This window comes from Choloepus didactylus, chromosome 2, assembly GCF_015220235.1.
Source record: "Choloepus didactylus isolate mChoDid1 chromosome 2, mChoDid1.pri, whole genome shotgun sequence".
NCBI lineage: Eukaryota > Metazoa > Chordata > Mammalia > Pilosa > Megalonychidae > Choloepus > Choloepus didactylus.
Window position 1 is genome coordinate 84,718,716 of NC_051308.1, and position 22,458 is coordinate 84,741,173.

At 39.6% G+C, this 22,458-nt stretch overlaps 1 protein-coding gene across 3 annotated transcripts in view; it reads right to left on the reverse strand.

Moving 5' to 3' along the window:
- FAM20B (FAM20B glycosaminoglycan xylosylkinase) overlaps positions 1–22,176 on the reverse strand; it is a 40,345-nt gene extending 18,169 nt beyond the window's left edge. The window contains exons 1-3 of one of the 3 annotated variants that reach the window (XM_037825264.1): positions 22,053–22,176; positions 9,321–9,827; positions 4,940–5,026 (exon numbers count right to left, since the gene is read on the reverse strand). In XM_037825264.1, coding sequence (XP_037681192.1) covers positions 4,940–5,026; positions 9,321–9,697 — 464 coding nt within the window. In that variant the 5' untranslated portion in view covers positions 9,698–9,827; positions 22,053–22,176. Of the gene's footprint in view, positions 1–4,939; positions 5,027–9,320; positions 9,828–21,539; positions 21,821–21,883; positions 21,924–22,052 lie in introns of those variants that run through there. The other 2 variants (XM_037825266.1, XM_037825265.1) reach the window with 2 other exon arrangements.
- Between the last annotated feature and the right edge of the window lie 282 nt (positions 22,177–22,458).

Genomic DNA, 22,458 nt, shown 5'->3' on the forward strand with positions numbered 1-22,458 from the left:
TTAAGATACTGTTTCACTTTAATGAAACAATCAAAGATTTTCAAATAAACTTGCTAAATCAATTCAAAAATCAAGTCAACAAGTTCAGGGAAGATACGGCAAAAGGGATGAAGGATATAAAGAAAACACTGGGCAAACATAAGGTTGAAATTGAAAGTTTGAAAAAACAATTGGCAGAATCTATGGAAATGAAAGGCACAACCCAAGAGATGAAAAACACAATGGAGACACACAACAGCAGATTACAAGGGGTAGAAGAAAACACTCAGGAATGGAGAACAAGACACCTGAAATCCTACACACAAAAGAACAAATAGCGAAAAAAATGGAAAAATATGAGCAACATCTCAGGAAATTGAGTGACAACATGAAGCACATAAATGTATGTGTCATGGGTGTCCCAGAAGAAGAGAAGGGAAAAGGGGCAGAAGCAATAATAGAGGAAATAATCAATGAAAATTACCCGTCCTTATGAAAGACATAAAATTACAGATCCAAGCAGCTCACTGTACCCCAAACAGAATAGACCTACATCAAGACACTTAATAATCAGATTACCAAATGTCAAAGACAAAGAGAGAATCCTGAAAGCAGCAAGAGAAAAGCAATCCATCACATACAAAGGAAGCTTGATAAGACTAAGTGCAGATTTCTCAGTAGAAACCATGGAGGCAAGAAGGAAGTGGTGCCATATATTTAAGATACTGAAAGAGAAAAACCACCAACCAAGAATCTATATCTTGCAAAACTGTCCTTCAACTATGAGGGAGAGTTTAAAATAATTCTCTGAAAAACAGCACTGAGAGAGTTTGTGAACAAGATACCTGCTCTACAGGAAGTGCTGAAGGGAGAACTGCAGACAGACGGGAAAAGACAGGAGTGAGAAGTCTGGAACACAATTTTGGGTGACAGCAGCACAAAAATGAAGGTGCACTGAACAGAGATGACTGTGAGTGTGGTTGAAAGAGGAAGGTCAGGAGCATGTGGGACACCAGAAGGAAAAGAGGAAAGATATAGACTGGGACTGCATAACTCAGTGAAACCTAGAGTACGCAACAATTGTGATAAAATGTACAAATATGTTTTTATATGCAAATAAATTTCAACCTTGCAAGGTGTTAAAAATGGGGTAGTATTGGGGAAAAAATACAATCAATGCAAACTAGAGACTACAGTTAACAGAAACATTGTATTATGCTTCCTTTAATGTAACAAAGACAATATAACAAAGCTGGTTTCTATGGGAGGGGGATATAAGGGAGGAGCATTGGATTCTTTTGGTGATATTGTCTGACTCTTTTATTATACTTTAGTTTAACTCTAGCTTTCTTTTTGTTGCTTTTTAGCTGTCATTTTTTTTCTTTCTTTTTCTTTTTCTTTTTCTTTTGTCTCTTTACCTTCTTTGACTCTTCCTCCCGCTTTGTGGAAGAAATGGAGATGTCCTTATATAGATAGTGGTGATGGTGATGATGCATAAATACATGATTATACAGGGAACCATCGACTTTTCACTTTCGATGGAATGTATGGTGGGTGAACAAAATCATCTTAAAAAAATGGGTTGATGAAGAAACCGTGAGGGCAATACATTGAGTGAAATAAATCAGACACATAATGACAAATATTGTATGGTCTCACTGATATGAACTAATTATAATATGTAAACTCATAGACATGAAATATAAGTTACCAGGACATAGAACAAGGCTAAAGAATGGGGAGCATTTGCTTATTATGAGCAGAATGTTTAACTAGGTTGACTTAAGTATTTGCAAAGGGACAGAGGTGATGGTAACACGTTACTGTGAGAATAGCTAACAGTGCTGAATGGTGTGTGAATGTGGAAGAAAGGGGAAGCCTGGAGTCACATAGGTGACCAGAAGGAAAGTTGGAGGTTAAAAGACGGGAATGTATATAACAGTGAATCTTGTGGTAGACAATGTCCGTGATTAACCATACAAATATTAGAAATCTCTTTCATGAACTAGAATAAATGTATGACACTACAACTAGAAGTTAATAATAGAAGGGTATACAGGGAAAAAATATACCTATTGCAAACTATGTATTACAGTTGGTAGTATTTTAACATTCTTTCATCAACAGTAAAAAATGTACTATACCAAAACTATGAATCAATAATGGAGGGGGGAGTGGTTAGGCGTATGGGAGGATTTGAGTTTTCTGTTTTGTTTTTATTTCTTTTCTGGAGTGAAAATTAATAAAAAAATTAATTGTGGTGATGCATGCAGAGCTGTATGATGGTACCATGGGCAACTGATTGTGCACTTTGGATGACTGTATGGTATGTGAACAATCTCAATAAAATTGAATTAAAAAAAAATAAGACCTTGAAAGCACAAGTCATTAGGTGAAACATTATATCTAATTAACATAAAAGTAATAATTTTCATACAAAGAATACCTGACTCTAAGATAACAAATAGATATCACGTGAAAAGGAAATCTAAACTTTGTCAGTAATTAGGGAATACAAAGCAAAATAACAGTGAGACACTACTTTGCATTTATCAGATTAACAAAAATCAGTAAGTTGAAAAACATGAACCATTGGTATGGATATGGGGAAACAAGAATCTTCCTGCATTGTTGGTGTTCAACAGGAAAACAGGAAGGGGTTGGGGATGAAGAAAAAAGTGAAACAAACAAGGCCCTGAAGAGAATGATTCTAAGGTACTATCAAATAAGAGTAGGATTGACCCAACCCTCCTCCTCTAGGTGTTAAAAGAGGTGGCAACCACCTTGGCAGGTGAACTCACTGCCCTCCCCTCTACGTGGGACCTGATTCCCAGGGGTGCAAATCTCCCTGGCAACACAGGATATGACTCCCAGGGATGAATCTGGACCCTGTACCATGGGATTGAGAAAATCTTCTTGACTAAAAGGTGGATGTGAAATGAAACGAAATAAAGTTTCAGTGGCTGAGAGATTTCAAATGGGGTCGAGAGGTCACTCAGGTGGACATTCTTATGCACTATATAGATAACACCTCTTAGGTTTTAATGTATTGGAATAACTAGAGGTAAATACCTGAAACTATCAAACTCTAACACAGTAGTCTGGAGTCCTGAAGATGACTGATAACAATGTAGATCACAAGGGGTGACAGTGTGATTGTGAAAACCTTGTGGATCACACTCCCTTTATCCAGAGTATGTATGGATGAATAGAAAAATGGGGACAAAAACTAAATGAAAAATAGGGTGGGATGGGAGGGATGATTTGGGTGTTCTTTTTTACTTTTATTTTTTATTCTGATTCTGATTCTTTCTGGTGTAAGGAAAATGTTCAAAAATAGATTGGGGTGATGAATGCATCACTACATGGTACTGTGAACAGCTGATTGTACTCCATGGATGATTGTATGGTATGTGAATATATTTCAATAAAACTGAATTTAATTAAAAAAAAAAAGAGGCGGCAACAACTTCATGACATTATAAACATTTAACCTTTTCCATGTCGTTAAATGTTTAGGCTGTTACCAGTTTTTCACTATGAAAATGGTACAGCTAAGAATCTTGCATAAAATCTTCGAATTTTTGATTATTTTTCTAGGGTACTCCCTAGAAGTATCTTGGAATTTTCCTACATATTTGCATAGAAAGGTAGTTACTAAAGGATATGAACATTAAGTTTTTTTGATACATAATGCCAGAGTTCTTAAAAGAAAGAATTGAACCAATTAATGCCACGAGGAGCATATATATACATATATATATATGTAGTCCTGCCGATGTAGTCTCAGTGTATTCCTGACAATAATATATTATCTTTTTTTAAATCTTTGCCATTTTTGGGAGGTGTAAACAGATCTCATTGCTTCAACTGTATTTTTTTTACTGGTGAGGATGAACTTTCTCCCCCTATTTATTGTGATTGATAATCCCTATTTAGGGAAGTGCCTGTGTCATTTGCCTATTTTTCTACTAGAGTTTGTAAAGTAGTATAGATTTGTATAAGCATTTATACAAATAAGATTTGTATAAGATTTATATAAGGCTATTAATACTTAGGTTACATTAGATTAATATATTTTCTCCTAGTTTATTGTGTGCTTTAAAAATTTTGTTTGACGTTTCTTGATAGATAAGTTAATTTTTTCATTGTCAAGACCACTGAACTTCTCCTTGGCGATTTTTTATTATTGTTTTTATGCTTAGAAAATCTTTCTTAATCCAGAGAAAAGGCAAAAACCTTTATTTTCTTTTGGTTTCCTTATAGGGTCACTTTTTCAATATTGTGAATTTCTTTTGAAGTCTGCCAATATGCCCTGATAAAAGAGCTGGTCAGAAAAGTAGCTGGGATACCAGATAGTTGAGCTACAAGATTCCTGACTAGGACCTTGCTGAAAAAAATATTAATTTTCCTAGTAAACTAATTAATTTACGATTCACATCTATTTTTCTTTTGGAATTATTCTGGTTTTTGAAGTTGCACATGTTTTGTAAGAAGGGTAATAAGATTCGTTACATATATCAGGCTATATATGTTTCCAGAATATGGGGATAAGTCACTAGTACTTAAAACAAAAACAAAACAAAGAAAAACAAACAGAACTGCCAGGACCAATTTAACGACAAATTTAATGAAGGAATTTGAGTTCAAACATTGGTTTTCATCCTGCCATTTTATTTACCAAGAACATCTTCACTTATGATAAGTGACAAAGGGCATGCCAGGAATGAAATGACCCTCCCCAAATCCTGGAGTTAAAAAAGTTATTTTGTTATTTCTGGTGCAACCCAAATTATGATGGGCTCATAAAAATTTAATGGAACTAGTCAATCAGATATATATAAGAGGCAATGAATGAGTCAGTTATTGCACTGCACCCTTGAGAAGTCCTTGAGACCTCTCCAAGAGAGATTTTTTTAAAGGAAACAAAATGAACAAAACCCACTGTGATTACACATACCTGTCCAAATGAAAGGCTGCTACCTCTGCATTGTGTCTATCATAACCGGCATATGGTTCCCCTTCTACCACATAATCTCGGCTATACCTGCAAAGTGAATGGGAAGCACAGATGTAGACATGAATTACATCAGTACCAGAGGTGACAGCACAAGAGGAAGAATATAAACTTTAGTAAGCCTGAGATTCTGCAATACAGACACCTTCTCTGTCAATCTTGAGAACAATTCTGGGTTAACATAAACCACTGGGGTGATGACAAGGTAAAGAAGCAAACTAAAATTCTGTATCTACCTCAGCCATCATCCTATGAATATTTTGGAAGATGTTATTTTTACCCCTCTAAAGGGCTTTCAGTGTTGCTGATACTAGCTTAAATAGAACCACAGATTATATTATGGAAGGCAAGGACCATCTTTGTATCTTCAGAACAATGTTGAGCCTATAGTAGGTGCTTAATAAATGTTTACTGGGCTGAACTGAAGAAACAAAGGAAAACAGCTAATGAAAACTACAGCTTACCAAAATGGCATATAGGAAAGTTTAAATGTCTTGGGAAAAGTGGTCCTAAGATTCTTCATTTTTGTTAATGAGTAGGCAACTGTGCTTGTTTAAAAAGTTGTTTGAATAGCTATTCTCTTTCTCTCTTTTTATGTTTATGATGATGTAGTGGATTGGGAATGAGAGTTGGGCATCTGTCTGTCATACCTGACTGTGTAATCTTGAACAAAACCCTTCTCTTCTCTGGGTCTCAGATTCCTTATCCATTAGGGGCTGGATTATTTCTAATCACAAAAAAGATATTTTAAATCTGGTAGTTGGGAAGATAAAAATACTTAATTCACCTATGACCTTTACTGCTCATTTGCCTTACATGTCCTGAATCAAAAAGAGACCTATTAGACTTAATCAGGGAATTGTGGAACAGTAATGACTTGAGACTGAAGTGAAGAAGAGCAGGTCCACCAAGGACACCCAGATCTCCACTGCTGAAACAGTTATGAGGCAGTGACCGTCAACTCAAATGCCCTTAGAATATGAAATGAAATCACTGTGATGTCCACAGAACATCTTCAGGGAAAACTGATTAAATATTTATGTTAGAAAGCAACCTAGCATCATCATCTGGTTGGACATCAATTTCTTCTCGGCATGGTCAACACACTCAAATGCATTTTTTGCTTCTAGTGTCAAAGGATTATTTAGGCATTATACTGGCTACCTCCAAAGTAAAAGTCTCAATTGTTAAATATGACTTTAGCAAAAGCTGACATTATTCAAGCACATCTATCTCTACTACAGATGTGTGGTTATGGGTAGTGCTTTCCTTTCAGTGTAACATCAGAGAGCTTTCCAAGGCATCCAAAGGCTACTTGGAGTGATATGTAAAACCCAGGAGGAAGGCAGAACTTTGGGAGTAGGGTTGAGGGTTGGGTGGAGAGGAAAGGAGGGAAGGAAAAGAAAAAGATGTAAGAATCAAAAACAAAAGAACTACTCTGGAGTCAGAAAGCTTAGATCCTTAGCTCATGTTTTGTCTGTGTGAGATATGGAAAGTCAGATAACTCTCTGGGTCTCATATTCCTCATCTGCAAAAGGAATGTCTGGACTAGCTGAACTCCAAGGTCCGGTTCAGGGCTTCTAACTCGCACATTCACTTCTACCCACTTCTAGGTCCCTGCCGTCTTGTTCCTTTTCCACCGTAACTACAGTTTTTGCTTCTGAATATCAATTTACTTCCACAATGAATACAGCAACATTGATAAAAAAAATAACTTTTAGAATGAAAGGCAAAATGTCAAATAAAAGTGTCACTGTGCTCCCATATATGTCATGTACCTATACATATCTTCTATCTCTGAGAGTAGGTTATGGACAACCAGGCACCAGAAATACTAAGACCACAGTGGCTATTAAAGAAAGGTGCATGTCTTGATTTAGCAGTCAGGACTTAGTACCTCCTCTCAGCAGAGAGTAATCCATCTTAAGTCAGTGACAGGGCAGCAAAATTCATACAGTGACTGCCAATAAATCACTCCTATCCTTCTGGTGGAGGACATCAAAGTCTGACCAAGGACATTAATTTGCACTTAGACTAGGACTAAAGAGCCTCTGAGGCCCTGTGGGTCAGAATAGCAATTTACTGGGTATTTAAGGACTGGAGTCTATTTCTACAAGCACTTAAACCTACACTCACCTCCCCCAGCCTCCAATAGTTCCTGGTGTAAAGCAGCACGGGTCAGTGTGTGCAGTGACTAAGAAAGCTATCACCCATTGCAGGGGACCACAAAACTTGCTCGGTGGGGGAGGTGAATGCCACAGAGCTGGGAACAGACAGCCTGTTCAGGAGGTGGTGGGAGTTGGGTGGCCCAATCAGGAATAAAAAGGAGGGGGAGGGTAAGGCTGGGTCTACAGAGAAGGAACAGACAGTGTTCAGCCATCAGGCTTTGGAGGCTGGGTTTCTGTCTGGTGGGCAATGAGAAGTTGGCAGATGTTTCAAAGCTGGGCAGCACAGTGATAATACAGGTATTTAGGGAAAAATGGACATGGTTTTCAGGATGCTCTGGAAGAGGAAGGTAAAGGGATGCTTGGAGTGGTTATAAGAGACATGCTGAAGCAAGTAGTGACTAAGGTTGTACATTTATTTGCTGCCACTTCCCCTATTAACCAGTCTGAACTCTCGTCTCTCCAATTATGCCTACTTCATCTGAATACAGCTCACCAATATGCAAGACACCTGGGCTAATTCTCCAGCATGGAAGCAGTGGGTGTGGAAAGATTGCCTCTTATTTGAGCACAAAATGCCCTCTTTTCTTTCTACACAAATTTAATTTTCATTTTTAGTTTGCTTTCTTTCCATTATTCTGTATATGCTGCTGATCTCTCAGGCTTGAAACCTAGAGGTCAGGGATCATATTTCAAAATTAAACTGGTAATTTTTGATGATGAGTGCTCTGTATCATCACACATAGAGGAAGGCAAACACATGTGTGGTAGACTACAAACTGCTCAAAACTGCCAGATCTGGGTTCAAACCCCAGCTCCACCCATATTACTGGATGACCCTGTCAAATTAGTCACTCTCTCCAAGCCCTGGTTCCATACTCCGAAAATAAGAACTGTAACCTCCTACAATTGTGATGGGGTTAAAAGCATTAAGAGATACAGAAATATTTAGTGTAATGCCTGGCTCATCATGTGCATTCTAAGGAAATTAGATCTCAATGGCCACATAACCATACTTTTTAAATGTTACCTGCCAATCAGTCTTGTCTATTCTCCAAAAGTCTACTGCATTTTTAAACACTCCTAATTTCCACATCTTCCATACATCATACTTCCCAGTTCCAGGCAAACAGAGATTTCTTTCCCTTTTTGGAATCCCAATACATTCATTCTCAGGTTGCTGTTAACCTAATTAAAAAGGGAGCTAGACCAACTACTTGTGGGCACTTGAATTGTGCATCTTTTCCCCATATTTCTTCTCCCAACAGAACAGGAAACCAAAGGTATTTGTTACAATTCCCTCAAAAGCTCCACTGAGGAATGAAAGAATTTTAATTATTATGAACTTTAAGAATATTCAGATAAGTAATGCTTGAAAAAAGAATATATATATAATACTATATTATTATATCATTAATATAATTATATATTAATGACATACTATAGTAATACAAATTATATATTACATAACACTATATTTTATTAATACGTAATATATATTATATGTATCAGCATGTTAACCTACTTCAAATTCATAAACCCACAGAAAACTATTTTTGTTATTACCCTTTCTACAGAATTGCCACACAAATTATCTTTGTAGATCCCTACAAAAGTTCAAAGGGATCACTGTGTTAACACACAATTCAACCCACTCCTCTAGTTGGGATTCTGGCTTGAAGTAGTAAATCAGGTAATTAAAATGGCCCAGTTCTTTGCTTAAAACAATTGCAAGAATCATTGCTTCAGTGATGAAAGGCACATTAGCCACTCATCCAAATCCCACTCCAACTCTGGGCAACTCCAATTCTAAAGCATTCCTGCCATGTGGTTATCCTGTCTTTAATGGCACACTTTTGGTGACAAGTTGCTTATTTCTAACTATTTTATAACAACAGGCACATATGAGATATTTGACAAATCAGAAATTGAGGATGGCTCTAATTGCCAAAAAGTTCGGCCTTATATGGAACCAAAACATTTTCCTATAAATTTCCCCTACTCCAAGAATCACAGAACATTAAGAATAGAAAAGACTTCAAAGATGCTTTAGTTTATTCCTCTCACTTTACTGAAGAGAATACCAAGAGAAAAAAGATAAACACTCTTATATAATCCCCAGATTAAAGGGATGAACAGCTACCAAGATGAAGACTTACCGCTTAGGTTTGAAGACAACTTTTTGACCTCCTTCAAGTATAAGTAAGGCTTTCAGTTGTGTCCCTTTATAACCCACATCAGCTTTAATGATTTTCTTGGTGGCCATGGCATGCATGATTGCCCCCAGTTCTGGTGTCTCTTCAGGGTACACTTCCCGGGGAACCACCCATTGGGCTGCAATCTCCCAGGGAGACTGCAAGGTGTGGTCCAGCTTGGGTTTCAGCTCCACCCGCAAGCCAGCCATCATTCGGTGAAAAGCCCTCTGATCCTCCCGGTTGGCAGCTGATGTATCTAAATTATCAATCAGGAAAACTTTGGTGAAGATAAAGATGACAAGAAGAATTGCTAACAGCACGACTCGCTGCTTTAGCTTCATGTTGACCTCTTTTCCTTTCCCCCTGACTCAGACTCTCACATATCAAGGAGAGCAGGTGGTGATGTTAGCAAGAAGATTCCATGATCATACACACCGGTCCATGTCTTCTTTGTAGTACCTCCTGCAATTCCTGCAAGCCCAAGTACAAAGCAAAATTCAATCAGAAATACTATCCTTTCACCCCTGACCCTTTCTCAAGCTTCTAACACCTAACCCTTTTAGCCTTGCTAATCTTATGCTTAAGAAGACCCAATAGGACTGGTGGTTTGATGGGTTGAGCCCTCTACCATAGGTTTTACCCTTGGGAAGACGGTTGCTGCAAAGGAGAGGCTAGGCCTCCCTATAATTGTGCCTAAGAGCCTCCTCCCGAATGCCTCTTTGTTGCTCAGATGTGGCCCTCTCTCTCTAGCTAAGCCAACTTGAAAGGTGAAATCACCACCCTCCCCCCTACGTGGGATCAGACACCCAGGGGAGTGAATCTCCCTGGCAACGTGGAATATGACTCCCGGGGAGGAATGTAGACCTGGCATCGTGTGACAGAGAACATCTTCTTGACCAAAAGGGGGATGTGAAAGGAAATGAAATAAGCTTCAGTGGCAGAGAGATTCCAAAAGGAGCCGAGAGGTCACTCTGGTGGGCACTCTTACGCACAATTTAGACAACCCTTTTTAGGTTCTAAAGAATTGGGGTAGCTGGTGGTGGATACCTGAAACTATCAAACTACAACCCAGAACCCATGAATCTCGAAGACAGTTGTATAAAAATGTAGCTTATGAGGGGTGACAATGGGATTGGAAAGCCATAAGGACCACACTCCACTTTGTCTAGTTTATGGATGGATGAGTAGAAAAATAGGGGAAGGAAACAAACAGACAAAGGTACCCAGTGTTCTTTTTTACTTCAATTGCTCTTTTTCACTCTAATTATTATTCTTGTTATTTGTGTGTGTGTGCTAATGAAGGTGTCAGGGATTGATTTAGGTGATGAATGTACAACTATGTAATGGTACTGTGAACAATCGAAAGTGCGATTTGTTTTGTATGACTGCGTGGTATGTGAATATATCTCAATAAAATGAAGATAAAAAAAAAAAAAAAAAAAAAAGAAGACCCAATAATTTAAAATTAACTAATCCAGGGAATGTCCTAGTAGGTAAGAATTGGGTACAATGAGAATTTAAAAGCAAATATTCCTGTTTTCATTGGGATGCAGAACCATCTAGGAGGACTTGTGCTGGAAATGTACAATTCAACATTAATTAGATTCCTCCATAACGTGGCAACTGGCCTACTACAAATGCCTAGTAACCAAAACAATGAGAAATAAAAACAAAACATTAAGATCTGCATAACTCCTTAACTTTCATGTATACCTTTCAAAATCCAGAATAGACTTTTGAATAGCCAAAACCACCAACTGTTGGTAACTTTCAAGTTCTTATTTTCTCCAAATATAAGTTTTAAGACCCACTGTAAGACAAGAACTCCCTAAAATACTAAAGAGGGTACACAGTAGAATAATAACTCCTTCTCCAAATCCAAATATCCAGCAATCCTGGATGTGTCATATCTGCTCATCACGTATTTAAATACAACACACTGACATGCATCTCTATTTAATCAGTCTCCGCTAATTATTTTTCAAAATTAAGATCCTTGTAAAATATGGATAGTCAATTCTGGATAACCTAAGTAATGGAAAAACATACCTCTACACCATCTGGCTATTAGCAGAACATGACCAGAAGACTAAGGAAATTGGGTACTCCAGCAACACTGCTAAATCTGGACTGGTCAGGCAAAAAAAGAAGTGCTACTTCCATTGTGGGACAGACTACATTTTGGACAATTCTCAAGCTGAAAGATTCCTAGTACAAGATTTTTGCAAGGGTGTCAACAACCATACAATTCAGTCGTATTTGCATGCTGCCTGGTTGCTTTCCTCCACAGGACCATTTAGAAACATGCTCAAGCTTGCTCTACTATATGCCTATGACAGCACAGCACTGGGGTTAGACAAAGACGACAAGAAGATAACAGGGTGTTACAACACTTCAATTCATTTAACCACTCAAACCATTAATTGAAGAAATAAAACAATACAAAAGGTGCGGCAAATGATTCAGGCTGAGACACTCCCACCCAAACTTTTGAGACTGTTTTCCTACCAGCAGCCGGAAACAAATTCAAAAACAGCCTACTAGAAGAACTGTGTTCTAAGGGCAATATCCTGCAGTGAGCCAGCTGACATGCAGTTTACTCCCAGTGATTAATCACTCTTCCTGTTCATTTTCATGAAAGAAACCGAATGCAAAAGTAAATACTAATTCTAATTATCCCCAGCCACCTGTTTTGCTTCATCATCATCTCTCAGGGAGTATAAAACACTGTTAGCTGAAACAAAGGCAATTCAAGTGCATCTAAAGTATAACTCTGATGGTATCAAGTTGGTGTGTAAACAGTAAAACAGGTCCCTGGGATAACTGATAACAGTGCTAGCAGAGCAGATTTCTGAGATTTTTGCTAGTTCCAACATGACCTAAACCACACAACTCCTTCAATTTTTTGTTCAACAGTACACATCCCAGGTAACAATGACAAAAGCCAACATGGAAATCTAGCTGTGTTAGCAAGTGCTTCCTTAGCACTTCCAGATGTACTAACTACAAACGCAGTACAATTCTGGCACAAAGGGACAGGTGAACAGGCTTTCACTTTCTATACAACAATATCCTTCAGGGCTAAAGCCTGGTTGAGCCATAAACTTCTACTGGGGAATCACCCATCATATCATATCCAAGCAATCAGCATAAAGGTTACTTGGGCTGTTGGGTTTTTCTATCATCAACGCAATAGGAAGTTTAGCATCTTCAAAATTCAGGTAAAATAAGCTGTCCAACTCAGCAAATCTGAGTTTATGCGTTTTTAAGTTTTAGAACTCATTACCTTTTGAAAAGGCATCAGAAGAACATATTCATCGATCCAGGGCTGCAAACAATTCACCCACTTAAATAGGATAGAAATTTTTATCAGGCAAATTGAGTTCAATTATTCTGGTATTTCACTATTTACCTCTGCAGTTTAGTAGTGAGGGCAGGTTAAAAAAAAATGAGGCTGAACACGTTTTCATGTTTGTGATTAGTCACCACATCCTGGTGGAAGGAGGAAGATTATGATTTGGCATTGTTCTCTGAAAGGGCCCTTTATTCCCACAGCCACTAACCTAATCCTCCTATTGGGCCTCTGAAATAACTGACTTCTGGGCCTAGATAATACAGCTAAAATTATTTTTCTAATCAACCATCTTTCATTTCTACAAATTCCTTAGGAGGGCATTCAAAGCTACCCCAAATGGCTTCAACCTACTTTGCGAGGCATTACACTTACTGTTCCTCTTCTCAGCTTCAACCAAAATGGACCCTCACCCTCCCCTTATTTGCAGCTATCCTTCTACCCTTGCCATTCTGCACACCTGGAATTTCTTTCAAAACTTTCTCTTACCATTTCTTCCCATCTCCTCCTGTTTATAGCCTAAAGGTCATTTCTGGTCCTGTCGGCAGTAGGAATTTCTCCCTCCTCTAGACCAGAATTAACTACATTCTGCCTTGTATAAGAACTTGTATGTAGTTCTTAATTCCTCTATCAGAATCATGGCTCCCTAGTGATCTTAACCATCTTTGAATTCCCTAGTACAGACAGTAAGGATAGATGCCTTATTAACCTAAACTGAACAAGCTACTACAAATGAGGCTTTGCAGATATTTTAGAACTCTGATGTTAACCTCCTTTGGTATTAAGTATTAAGTAAGTATGTATCAACTGGCACCTTAATGGTGGCAGAAGATGTCAGCTATTCTTTATTTGGCAAGCTACTTCTCTGCCAACACCATTGTGACTCAGTTTGGTTGGTGGTTTCAGAGTACGGTGTAGTGTCTCTTTTTCTGAGGAAATATTGACAGTTCAAAAAGAGATTTTCTTTTACTGGTAAGTAACTACTCCCTTAGCCCAGGGGGCAAGCTCAAAGCTATTTGAAGATACTGGCAATATAGTCATCACAGTGGTATTTCTACAACAAGTCTATGAGCTTGCAGAACTCCTGTTCTGGAAAAATGTATGAGATGCAAATGATAGAATAATTCCATCCTCTAATGATGGAATGCTATTTATTCTTTAGAATGATCCCCTTCACCCTTTTATACTTGAGAGAGGCGAGAATGCCCAAGACAAGATTTCCATGCTATATTATCTTCCTTTCTTTTTGGAGACATTCAACATACATATACCCATTTCAGATGGTAAGTTAAAGCAAGATCACTGGGTGCATTCTAAACTATTCATGAAAACCCTACCAGCATTCCCAGAGGAGTCTGCCTCCTCTACTCTATGTCCTTGCCTTCTCCTATAAAAGCCTTAATGTAACACTGTCCAGTTATATTATGGTAATTTATTTTAATGTTTGAGTCAAAGAACAAATAGGCTCAAGTAATAACATAATTCAAAAAATGTTAAATATAAAAAGGCAGTGAAAATGGAACATTTATAAATAGTTTTCACACTAAAAGCCGGCATGAACTCCCAGTATGGAGCTCTGAGAGGTAGACCTGCATAAGGAATTTTCCTACCAAATCCTGGTTTCACACTCGGCTCTAAAAGCTAAATGGGGCTTGCTTTAGAGGCTCAATTTCTCTCATCCTTCACATTCACATATCCTACATGTTTGGTAAATGTTTTATAAAGAGAAATTTATGACTATAAAATTGTTTGGGGAGAACAGATATACGTTCCATAGAAAAAAGTAAGGACTTAGTAAGTCTTCTGTTCAAGAGTCCAGCTGATGTTTGGAGGAACATATAAAGTAAAACATGCCAGTGCCAAGGCCTACAAGTCATCATGTGATGAAACTCAATGTATGTAGCTGATGAGGAACAAGACAATCCCTGGCCTCCTACAAGCCACTACTGAGTTCCAAGACCCATTAATAGCAGCGTCCCCTTAAGACCTCACAGTACTATTTCTAAGGTCAAAGGGAAAAAATCCCAACTTCTGCTCACAGCAACTAAAAGCTAAAGTTTAGTAATGTCCCTTTTCTGTGTTTCTAATTCAGTGGTCAAATCAGGTTTGTACCACATAAGTGGAAATGCAATATACTAGCTGAGGTGCCAGACAGGAAGCGAAGCTGTTGAGGGCATTTCAGCACCAGCTGAGGTCCCAGCTAAATACAGCCACACATGTGAGCCTGTTTATACCACATGGGTGTAAGAACCAATCAGCTGAGCCCAGATAACTCACATAATTATAAGAAATAACAAATCATTGTCATAAGCTTTTAAATTTTGGGGGTAGTTTATAAAGCAGCAATAGATAATTGTAACACAATCTTATTCACTATTTCTCCTTATCTGCAGGTGGGGAAAAAAAACAACATTTTTATTTATATTAGCCCCTATCAATTATTTGGGGGACATTAAAAATATCCAGGGAGAGGACATTGAGAAATAAATTATATGGCTAAAAATAATTGTCTCAGGATGGGGGGAAACACTAAATTAGTCATTAAATGTAAATAAAGATTGGATTGCTAAATTATGTCATATTTGTAAATGATTATTAATGCCTTCTATGGAGCAATAAACATATCATGAAAGTTATATGACATTTCTATTTCTTTTCTGCCTTCATTGTTTAAGAAGATAAATAATTAAGAAGGTCTCTTAACAGTAATACAAGAAGAAATAGATTCTCAACTGGATCATTTACTAAAAGCCATTTTTATACTTTACAGCCCTATTCAGCCCTACGCAGAGCAAATGAGGCTAACCTCATACACAAGCTCACACAACACACACCAAGTTTCTAAAGCCTAATCTTTATACTTCAGCCAAAGCACAAACAATAGCAAAAATCACAACCCTTTAGTACAAAACAAAATAAACACATTTCCACCCTGGGCTAAGTGTGACATACTGTTCTTTTGTTTTTTAACTGGTAGTGACATGAGAGCAACGTGCTACATTATTACCTTTATGAATTTATATCCCCTTCCCCCAAGAAGGTAACCGGTAGTGATTTTAAGTAAAATCAAGAACATTCAGAAATCTTTCCACTTAGCATTGTGCTTCCATACAGGAAGTAAAAACCTCCAACACCAAATGGCATCAAGTGTTTATGACCTGAATAAATCCCGAGTACCCACAAAAAAACCAGACCACTCCTGCACTGCCACCCACCGCCTGCCACAACAGAATATCATTCTTCCTTTTCATCTTTAAATGGGAGGCTACGACTAAAAATAAAATCTTTAATCAAGATCTAGACATACTTTCTCTTTTCGTGATAAATGCCTACTTAAGAAATAGCTTCTTAATTGACCTTCTTATTCTAAATGTAAGTTCTTCTATAGAGTTAAGAGCATGTGCTCTGGATTCAGAATGCCTGCCACTAAACGTTTACCACCCACTATGGGGCACGGGAAGTGATTTCACCTCTTGGGGCCTCAGTTTCTTCAAGTGAAAATGGAAACAAGACCACTACTATCTAACTTATAGAGTTGTTATTAAGAATGAATGTCATTACTACACGTACTGTGTTTAGTAAGTGAACGACCCATAGTAATCGCTCACTTAAGTGTTGGTCATTATTACCACATCAAAAACCCAAAGATAAACTCCTGAGGAGAAAAATGACAAAGAAAATGACCCACGCTGTAGCCAACATCTTTTTTTTTCTTCTGGGTTACATAATCAGGACAGAATATACATGTTGTGTTGCTAAGAGTGTAATAGTAATTAGTAGTCTTGTATTCCTGAACCAGACCCTTTCCTAAATTTGAGAAGTAGATAAGACTGTAAGCAAAGAGACATTTTCAAAGCGGGTACCTTTTGAAGCAGAAGACTGGGAGGCCATGTCACTAACCTGACCAGCCTGTTTCTCTTCTCTTCTCTACAAAGTTCAATTACGCCACATTCAATGTAAATGGAACAGATAGAAAGCATGAATTTATTCCACATCAGGGAAAAGGCTCAAGCAGAATGTCCTTCACAATATTCTTCAATTTAGAAATTTAACTCTATATTTTAATTATGACAGCTTTGCATGTCTTAAAATATAAAGCTCTTAAAAGCCTTAAGAGTAACTTAAAGTTACTGGTTTAGAAAATCTAATTCCCATATAGTCCAAATTGCTCCCAGCGTTAGATTTCCCTCACTGTTTTCACTTCCACTTACACATTAATTCTTATCTGTAAACACAAAATCCCTCATGTGAAACCCTCTAAAAGTCCCCCGTGAAGGACACCAAACAAAATGATTACTATGCATTAATGAAGCATTAAGGGAGCCTTGTTTTTGGGTGTGAGAGTAAAAATGGAAGAGGCAATAAAGAATGTTTATGTTTTGAAAAAAAAGTTAAACCTTGATTTAGGACAATTCTAACCCTTCTCCTTGAAAAACTAAAAGAAACAATTTTAAATTCATACTGCTAGCAAGATTTGTTCTAAAAAACCAACACAAGCAGTGTTCACTGATCTAGAAACTGTGGAAATGCCTAAGAATTTGCATTCTGCTTTAAATGGGCCAGTTACAATGGAGCACCCTAAGTTCTAGACATTTCCCTACTCAACTGTCAGTATATAACCACCACTTAAGGCTATATTGTAGAATGGTATTCCTGTACAGTATGGAAAAATGGAATGTAAATAATATAACATTTTCCTTCAGATTTTTGTTTACTTTCTATTTTTACTATTCATTTCACTACAGCTCTTAGAAAGGTATATAAGCTTTACCCAACAACACCTTATATTTTTAACCTTGTGTTACAGGGTGTGTCAAGCTACATAGGCCACAGGAGATCACTTTCTAAAAGAGCAGAACCCCAAGCAGGTCTGTGTTGAAATTATACTCCAGACATGATTCCTTTGTTATAATATGAATATGAATATGAATATATGGCATGCCTGTCTACTATACTGTGAGCTCCCTGAGGACAAGCGATGTTTCACTCTCTCTTTGTATTTCCAAGTAACCTGGCACAGTGCAGAACACATGAGAGGTACTCAATAAATGCTTGTTGAGGAGTGAAGAGTAAGGAAGAGAGACCTCTATGGTCATAAGAATTTCTTCTGAAATGTCAATTCTTTGGGTTAAAGAGGACCCCTGTTACTGACATGAAAAACTAAGCTCTGTAACTAATTTGGATACGCAGTACAGTAAAAAATGCAGATCTTATATGCATATCAACTCTATACATTCGATTTAAAATTGCTGCCTTCTGAACACCCTTCTTCCATCTTTCAAGGCCACGGCTATTGCCAACTTGGTCCTTGGAATTGGTTGGGGCTGGGAGAAGAGAATGATCTGGAAATACCAAGAGGAAGAATGGAGATGATCCAGTACACTGCCCAAGAATGACAGAACACAGGGTTGGAACCAGATCTTCAAGGATTATATATTGGCCATGCTTTCTGAAATGAGAACCAACACAGGTACTCCCACGTTATTTTCTTTTTTCTACAGAAAGAACTACAGGAATATAAACGCACCTAGACAGAGTACAAATTTGCTATCTAAACCGAGGATGAGAAAAAAAGAAATGAACAAAAAGGGTCTTGGGGCAGCCAAAATAGTGGTGTTAAAGTTCATATGCTGGTACCCAGAGAAAAGTCAACAGACCCTCTGTTTAGCTGTATAGCTGTTTTACATTCAATTTCAGGAAGCAGAATTGGGTCCCTACTTCACAGAAGATCAGAAGCTGTGGATTTAAAAGAAGGCAGCAGGACACTAATAATAATAGAAGTGCAGTTTTCCCACCACTGAATAAAGAGACAGATTGACTATGAAAAGCAGATGCAAGAACTCAAAAAGCAGAGGAGACAAACAGCCTATATATTTCAATCACCTCCAAGTACTGCTTGATTACTGTCAGTAATGGATGCTAGTAATCCTAACCTGAGTCAAAAGAAAAGATTAAACTACACTGTTTTAAAAGAAAACAAAGTATGTAATACACTAATCTTTTTTCTGCAAAAATGTTGCTGAAATAAGAATTTTGGCACATTATCTCCTATTTCCTAACAATATTAAATAAATGAGACATTGCTATATGCATAAATCAAAAAGTCAACATTTGAGAGCATGGAATGATAGCTTCACTGCCTCACCCTGCATCTATTTCTGTCCTCTTTACATATTCATAATGTCACATTCCCTGACCCCCAAATTAACATGTCTCCCTAGGGTTGTTACCTTGCTGGAAAGCACAGACCTTAAACAATCACCAAAGCTCAATGTCTCTTTTCTGCATCAGCCTCCATTTCTCATCTCATTATAGGATGACAAATGCAACTCGAGATTCTCCAGGTCCAGAGTGAGACATTTCTTGTTTTGTTTTTCAATAAGAAAGGCAAAATCAGAAGTGAGATCTTTGTATTATACTTTCTTCCAGGCAGTTCTAGCAGTCTTGTTGACATTGTAAGTGGGTCAGAAGTTGGGTTTCAGTTGCCAAGTAAGGTCTTCTTTGTATCCTAGGCCCATGCTAATGAATTAATGTAGTGTCCTTGGGGGTTACAGAGGCAGCTCAAGGAAGGAAAAGAGGAAGCAATATATAGGTATGGAAGGAGGAGCTGCTGGAGAAGCACCTCTAAGAAGGAGAACTCCCTCTACCACTCTCAATATGAAGGACGAGAAGATGGGCAGTCAGGGTCAACTCGACTGGTGTGGCCATTATCAAGAGCTCTAGATTCTTCAATTAATGCAAAAATATTGACTGTTAAGTAAGCTTAACAGAAACAGACTGCAGGGGCAAGTCTGTGAAGCTGTACCTTACCTGAGCACCACAGGCTGCTCCCAGACCTGCATGTGGCTAGAACATTCTACAAGCATAGAATCAAATCTCAAGGCAGCTCTAACGCATAGCAGCAGATACCCACCTCAAGAGAATATTTTCAATAGGAATCCAAAACACATTTTCTTGGCTTTGTTGTGACAAAAAGGAGAACTAAACAATTTTGTGTATACATGAGAATATATCTCCTTCCCTCATGCCATTTTCCATTTATTCATTCAACAACAAATGTTTCCTGCACACCTACTATGTGCCAGGCACTGTTAGGTACAGAAAGAAAAGCATACCAGATTACTATGCTCCATATCCTAATCCACAAAACCACCAGGCACTTAATCCCACGGAGTGACCTGCCATCCAGCTTCAGAAGCTGGGTTCCTTTCTATTGTTTGCAACCGCGACCACAGAATACAAAGAGCAGCCAGGCTCCTGCTTCTTAGATTACAGCAATCACTAGAAGACAACCACTGTGGTTAGCTATTTTAAAAAGTTATATTTCAAGAGCTGAAGTTTATGGCTTCAGGGTTTATACCATTGAAATGCTAGTCATACAAAGTATAGGAAGCTAAAGTCTGCGCTGAAAGTAAACTGAGAGAATTTCATTTAGGAATTCAAAATTCAGAAAAGCTAAAATGAAGAAGCTTCAAGGCTGTGTGAAAGAGTTGAGAGTTTACAAATAGAAATCAGGAGACTGGACTAAAACTCAAGTAATACAATAATTCTATGATGTAAAAGATCATGAAAAATAAAGATGGAAAGTGATATTTTGTTTGTTCCCTAAACAAAAGTACCCAGAAGAAAAGCAGGGCATGTGTTTCTCTTCTTTAACCAAAGCATGGCTCTTTTTCTTAGTTCCAGAGAAACAGAAAAATCAATGTCACATTTTCACCAGTCACAGAGAAGGGAAGCTGTGAACTCCAAGATTTCCTGATCACGTTTTACCTCTATCCATTTATATTGCTGCACTTTATTTAATAGTGAGGCTGGGAGTTTGAATTACTTGCTTCTGCCTTTTTATTTTTCTTTGATAAGCACTTTCAAATGCGGAAGGGCCTCCTGTTGACTGGTTTCACTGCATGGTTTTAAGGGCCAAGATTCAATACCTTCACAAACTTCAGAAAAGTTAATACTGGAAAACATGAATTTAATTTTAAATCTGCCTTAGAATGGCTGAGTCTAGGCAAATACTTTAGCACCTTTAACACCTATACCTCAATTGCTCAAAGACATGTCCTGATGATAGATAACAATAAATGTGGACATGCTCTAAGTCTCTTAGCTCAAAAGCACTGCATAAACTCAAGGAATGTTTGTAATACACAGCACACTGAGGTCTTTAACCCAATTAAAAAAAAAAAAAAATCAATCCCAATGAAACTCAGGGAGAGCCAAGGAGGATAGGCATGGCTAATAAACCACAACCTTAACTTTACCAATTAGAGATGTGTCAAGTCCTAGATTTTAAAAGCTAAAAGACCTCACAGTCCAACCCCTTCTTTTGAAGGTAAGAAATCAAACCTTGAGGAGGAAACTGGCTGCGTGGGGATGATACTGACACCTGGCCCTACCTAGACTCTGTGAAGTCGCAGTATTAAGCACCTCTTATTTTCCCAAATTATAAATTCCTCACACATCCAAATAGTGATGTAGCCTTTTAGAAAACCTAGTAATTCCATAAGGACCTCCAACAGTCCTTCTACCCCTTCTCTCCGTACCAGAGACTTGCAGGTAACAGCAGCCTGAGTAGGATGAACCTCTTATCAGACCCCACAATCGAGGACACAGCTTGACAACTGCTCACATTCATCATTAATGGTAACGTTTTGGTTTGCTCTTAATCACAGAACCATCACACCCGGAAATGAAAACTCAAGTGCAACCCACTTGAGCTACCATATCATTTCATTAAGTTGTGCCCGACTGCTAGCGGGGTCGCACCCCTCCGAGAAGACCGCGGGCCCCCGGGCACGGTTACCCCCACCTCGGGCCTGCAGATCACTCACGCTTCTCCGCCACCAGGGGGTCCCGGTACGGTCCCGGCGGGCGCGGGCTCCTCCCCGGGGCGCCGCAATGGGCGCTCGGCGGGACACGAGGGCGGCATCAGGGCCAGCCGCCTCTGGGGACCGCGCCCGGAGGCGAGGGCTGGTCACTAGAAGGACCCGGGCGCCCCAAGGTGTCCCCAAGTAAGGCCGCTTCTCCAGCGGCCCGGGCCGGGGAGACGGCGGCCAAGGCCGCGTCCCTTCAGCCGCAACGCGCGACCGCCCGCGGGATCCCACCCCGAGGCCGATAGGGCGGGGCGTGCAGCCCCCGGCCGGTCCCCGAGGCGGCAACAGGCCCCCTCCCGAACCTGCTCGCGGGCGCTCAGGGACCGCTCGGGGTACGGGTGCTCGGCCCCTCAGGGAGGCGCTCCGCCCTCAAGAGGCCCCCGCCCAGTGCACGCCACGCACCGCGCCCCGCGGCGTACCGGCCCGTACTTTCCCGCCCAGCGGGCTGCCCCGCGTCCCCACGCCGCTTACCTGCCCGGCCCTAGGCTCGCTCCATGGCCGCCCGCGCCGTGCGGTGCGGCGCCGCCCCGGCCGCCACCGCCGCCTCCGCCGCCACCGGGAAGGGGCAGCCGCACACCGCGCTCACTGCCCCCAGCCGCCGCCGCCACTGAGGCTCCCGCCCACCCCCGGCCCGGCCATTCCTTGGCCACCTCTCCGAGCGCTGAGGCGACCGTCCCACACCCAGCCCCCACCTCCTCAGCCCCAGATTGTTGGTACCGTCCTAGCGTAACGCCTTCCCGCTGGCCAATCCCAGGGCTCAGTCGGCACGGCCCCGCCCCCGCCCTTCGGTGGGCGGAGCCTGCCAATTCAGTTCGGTACGCCCATTTCCCCTTCCCCCTCCCCCTCCCCCACTTAACGCTTCCCATCCCGGCCTGGC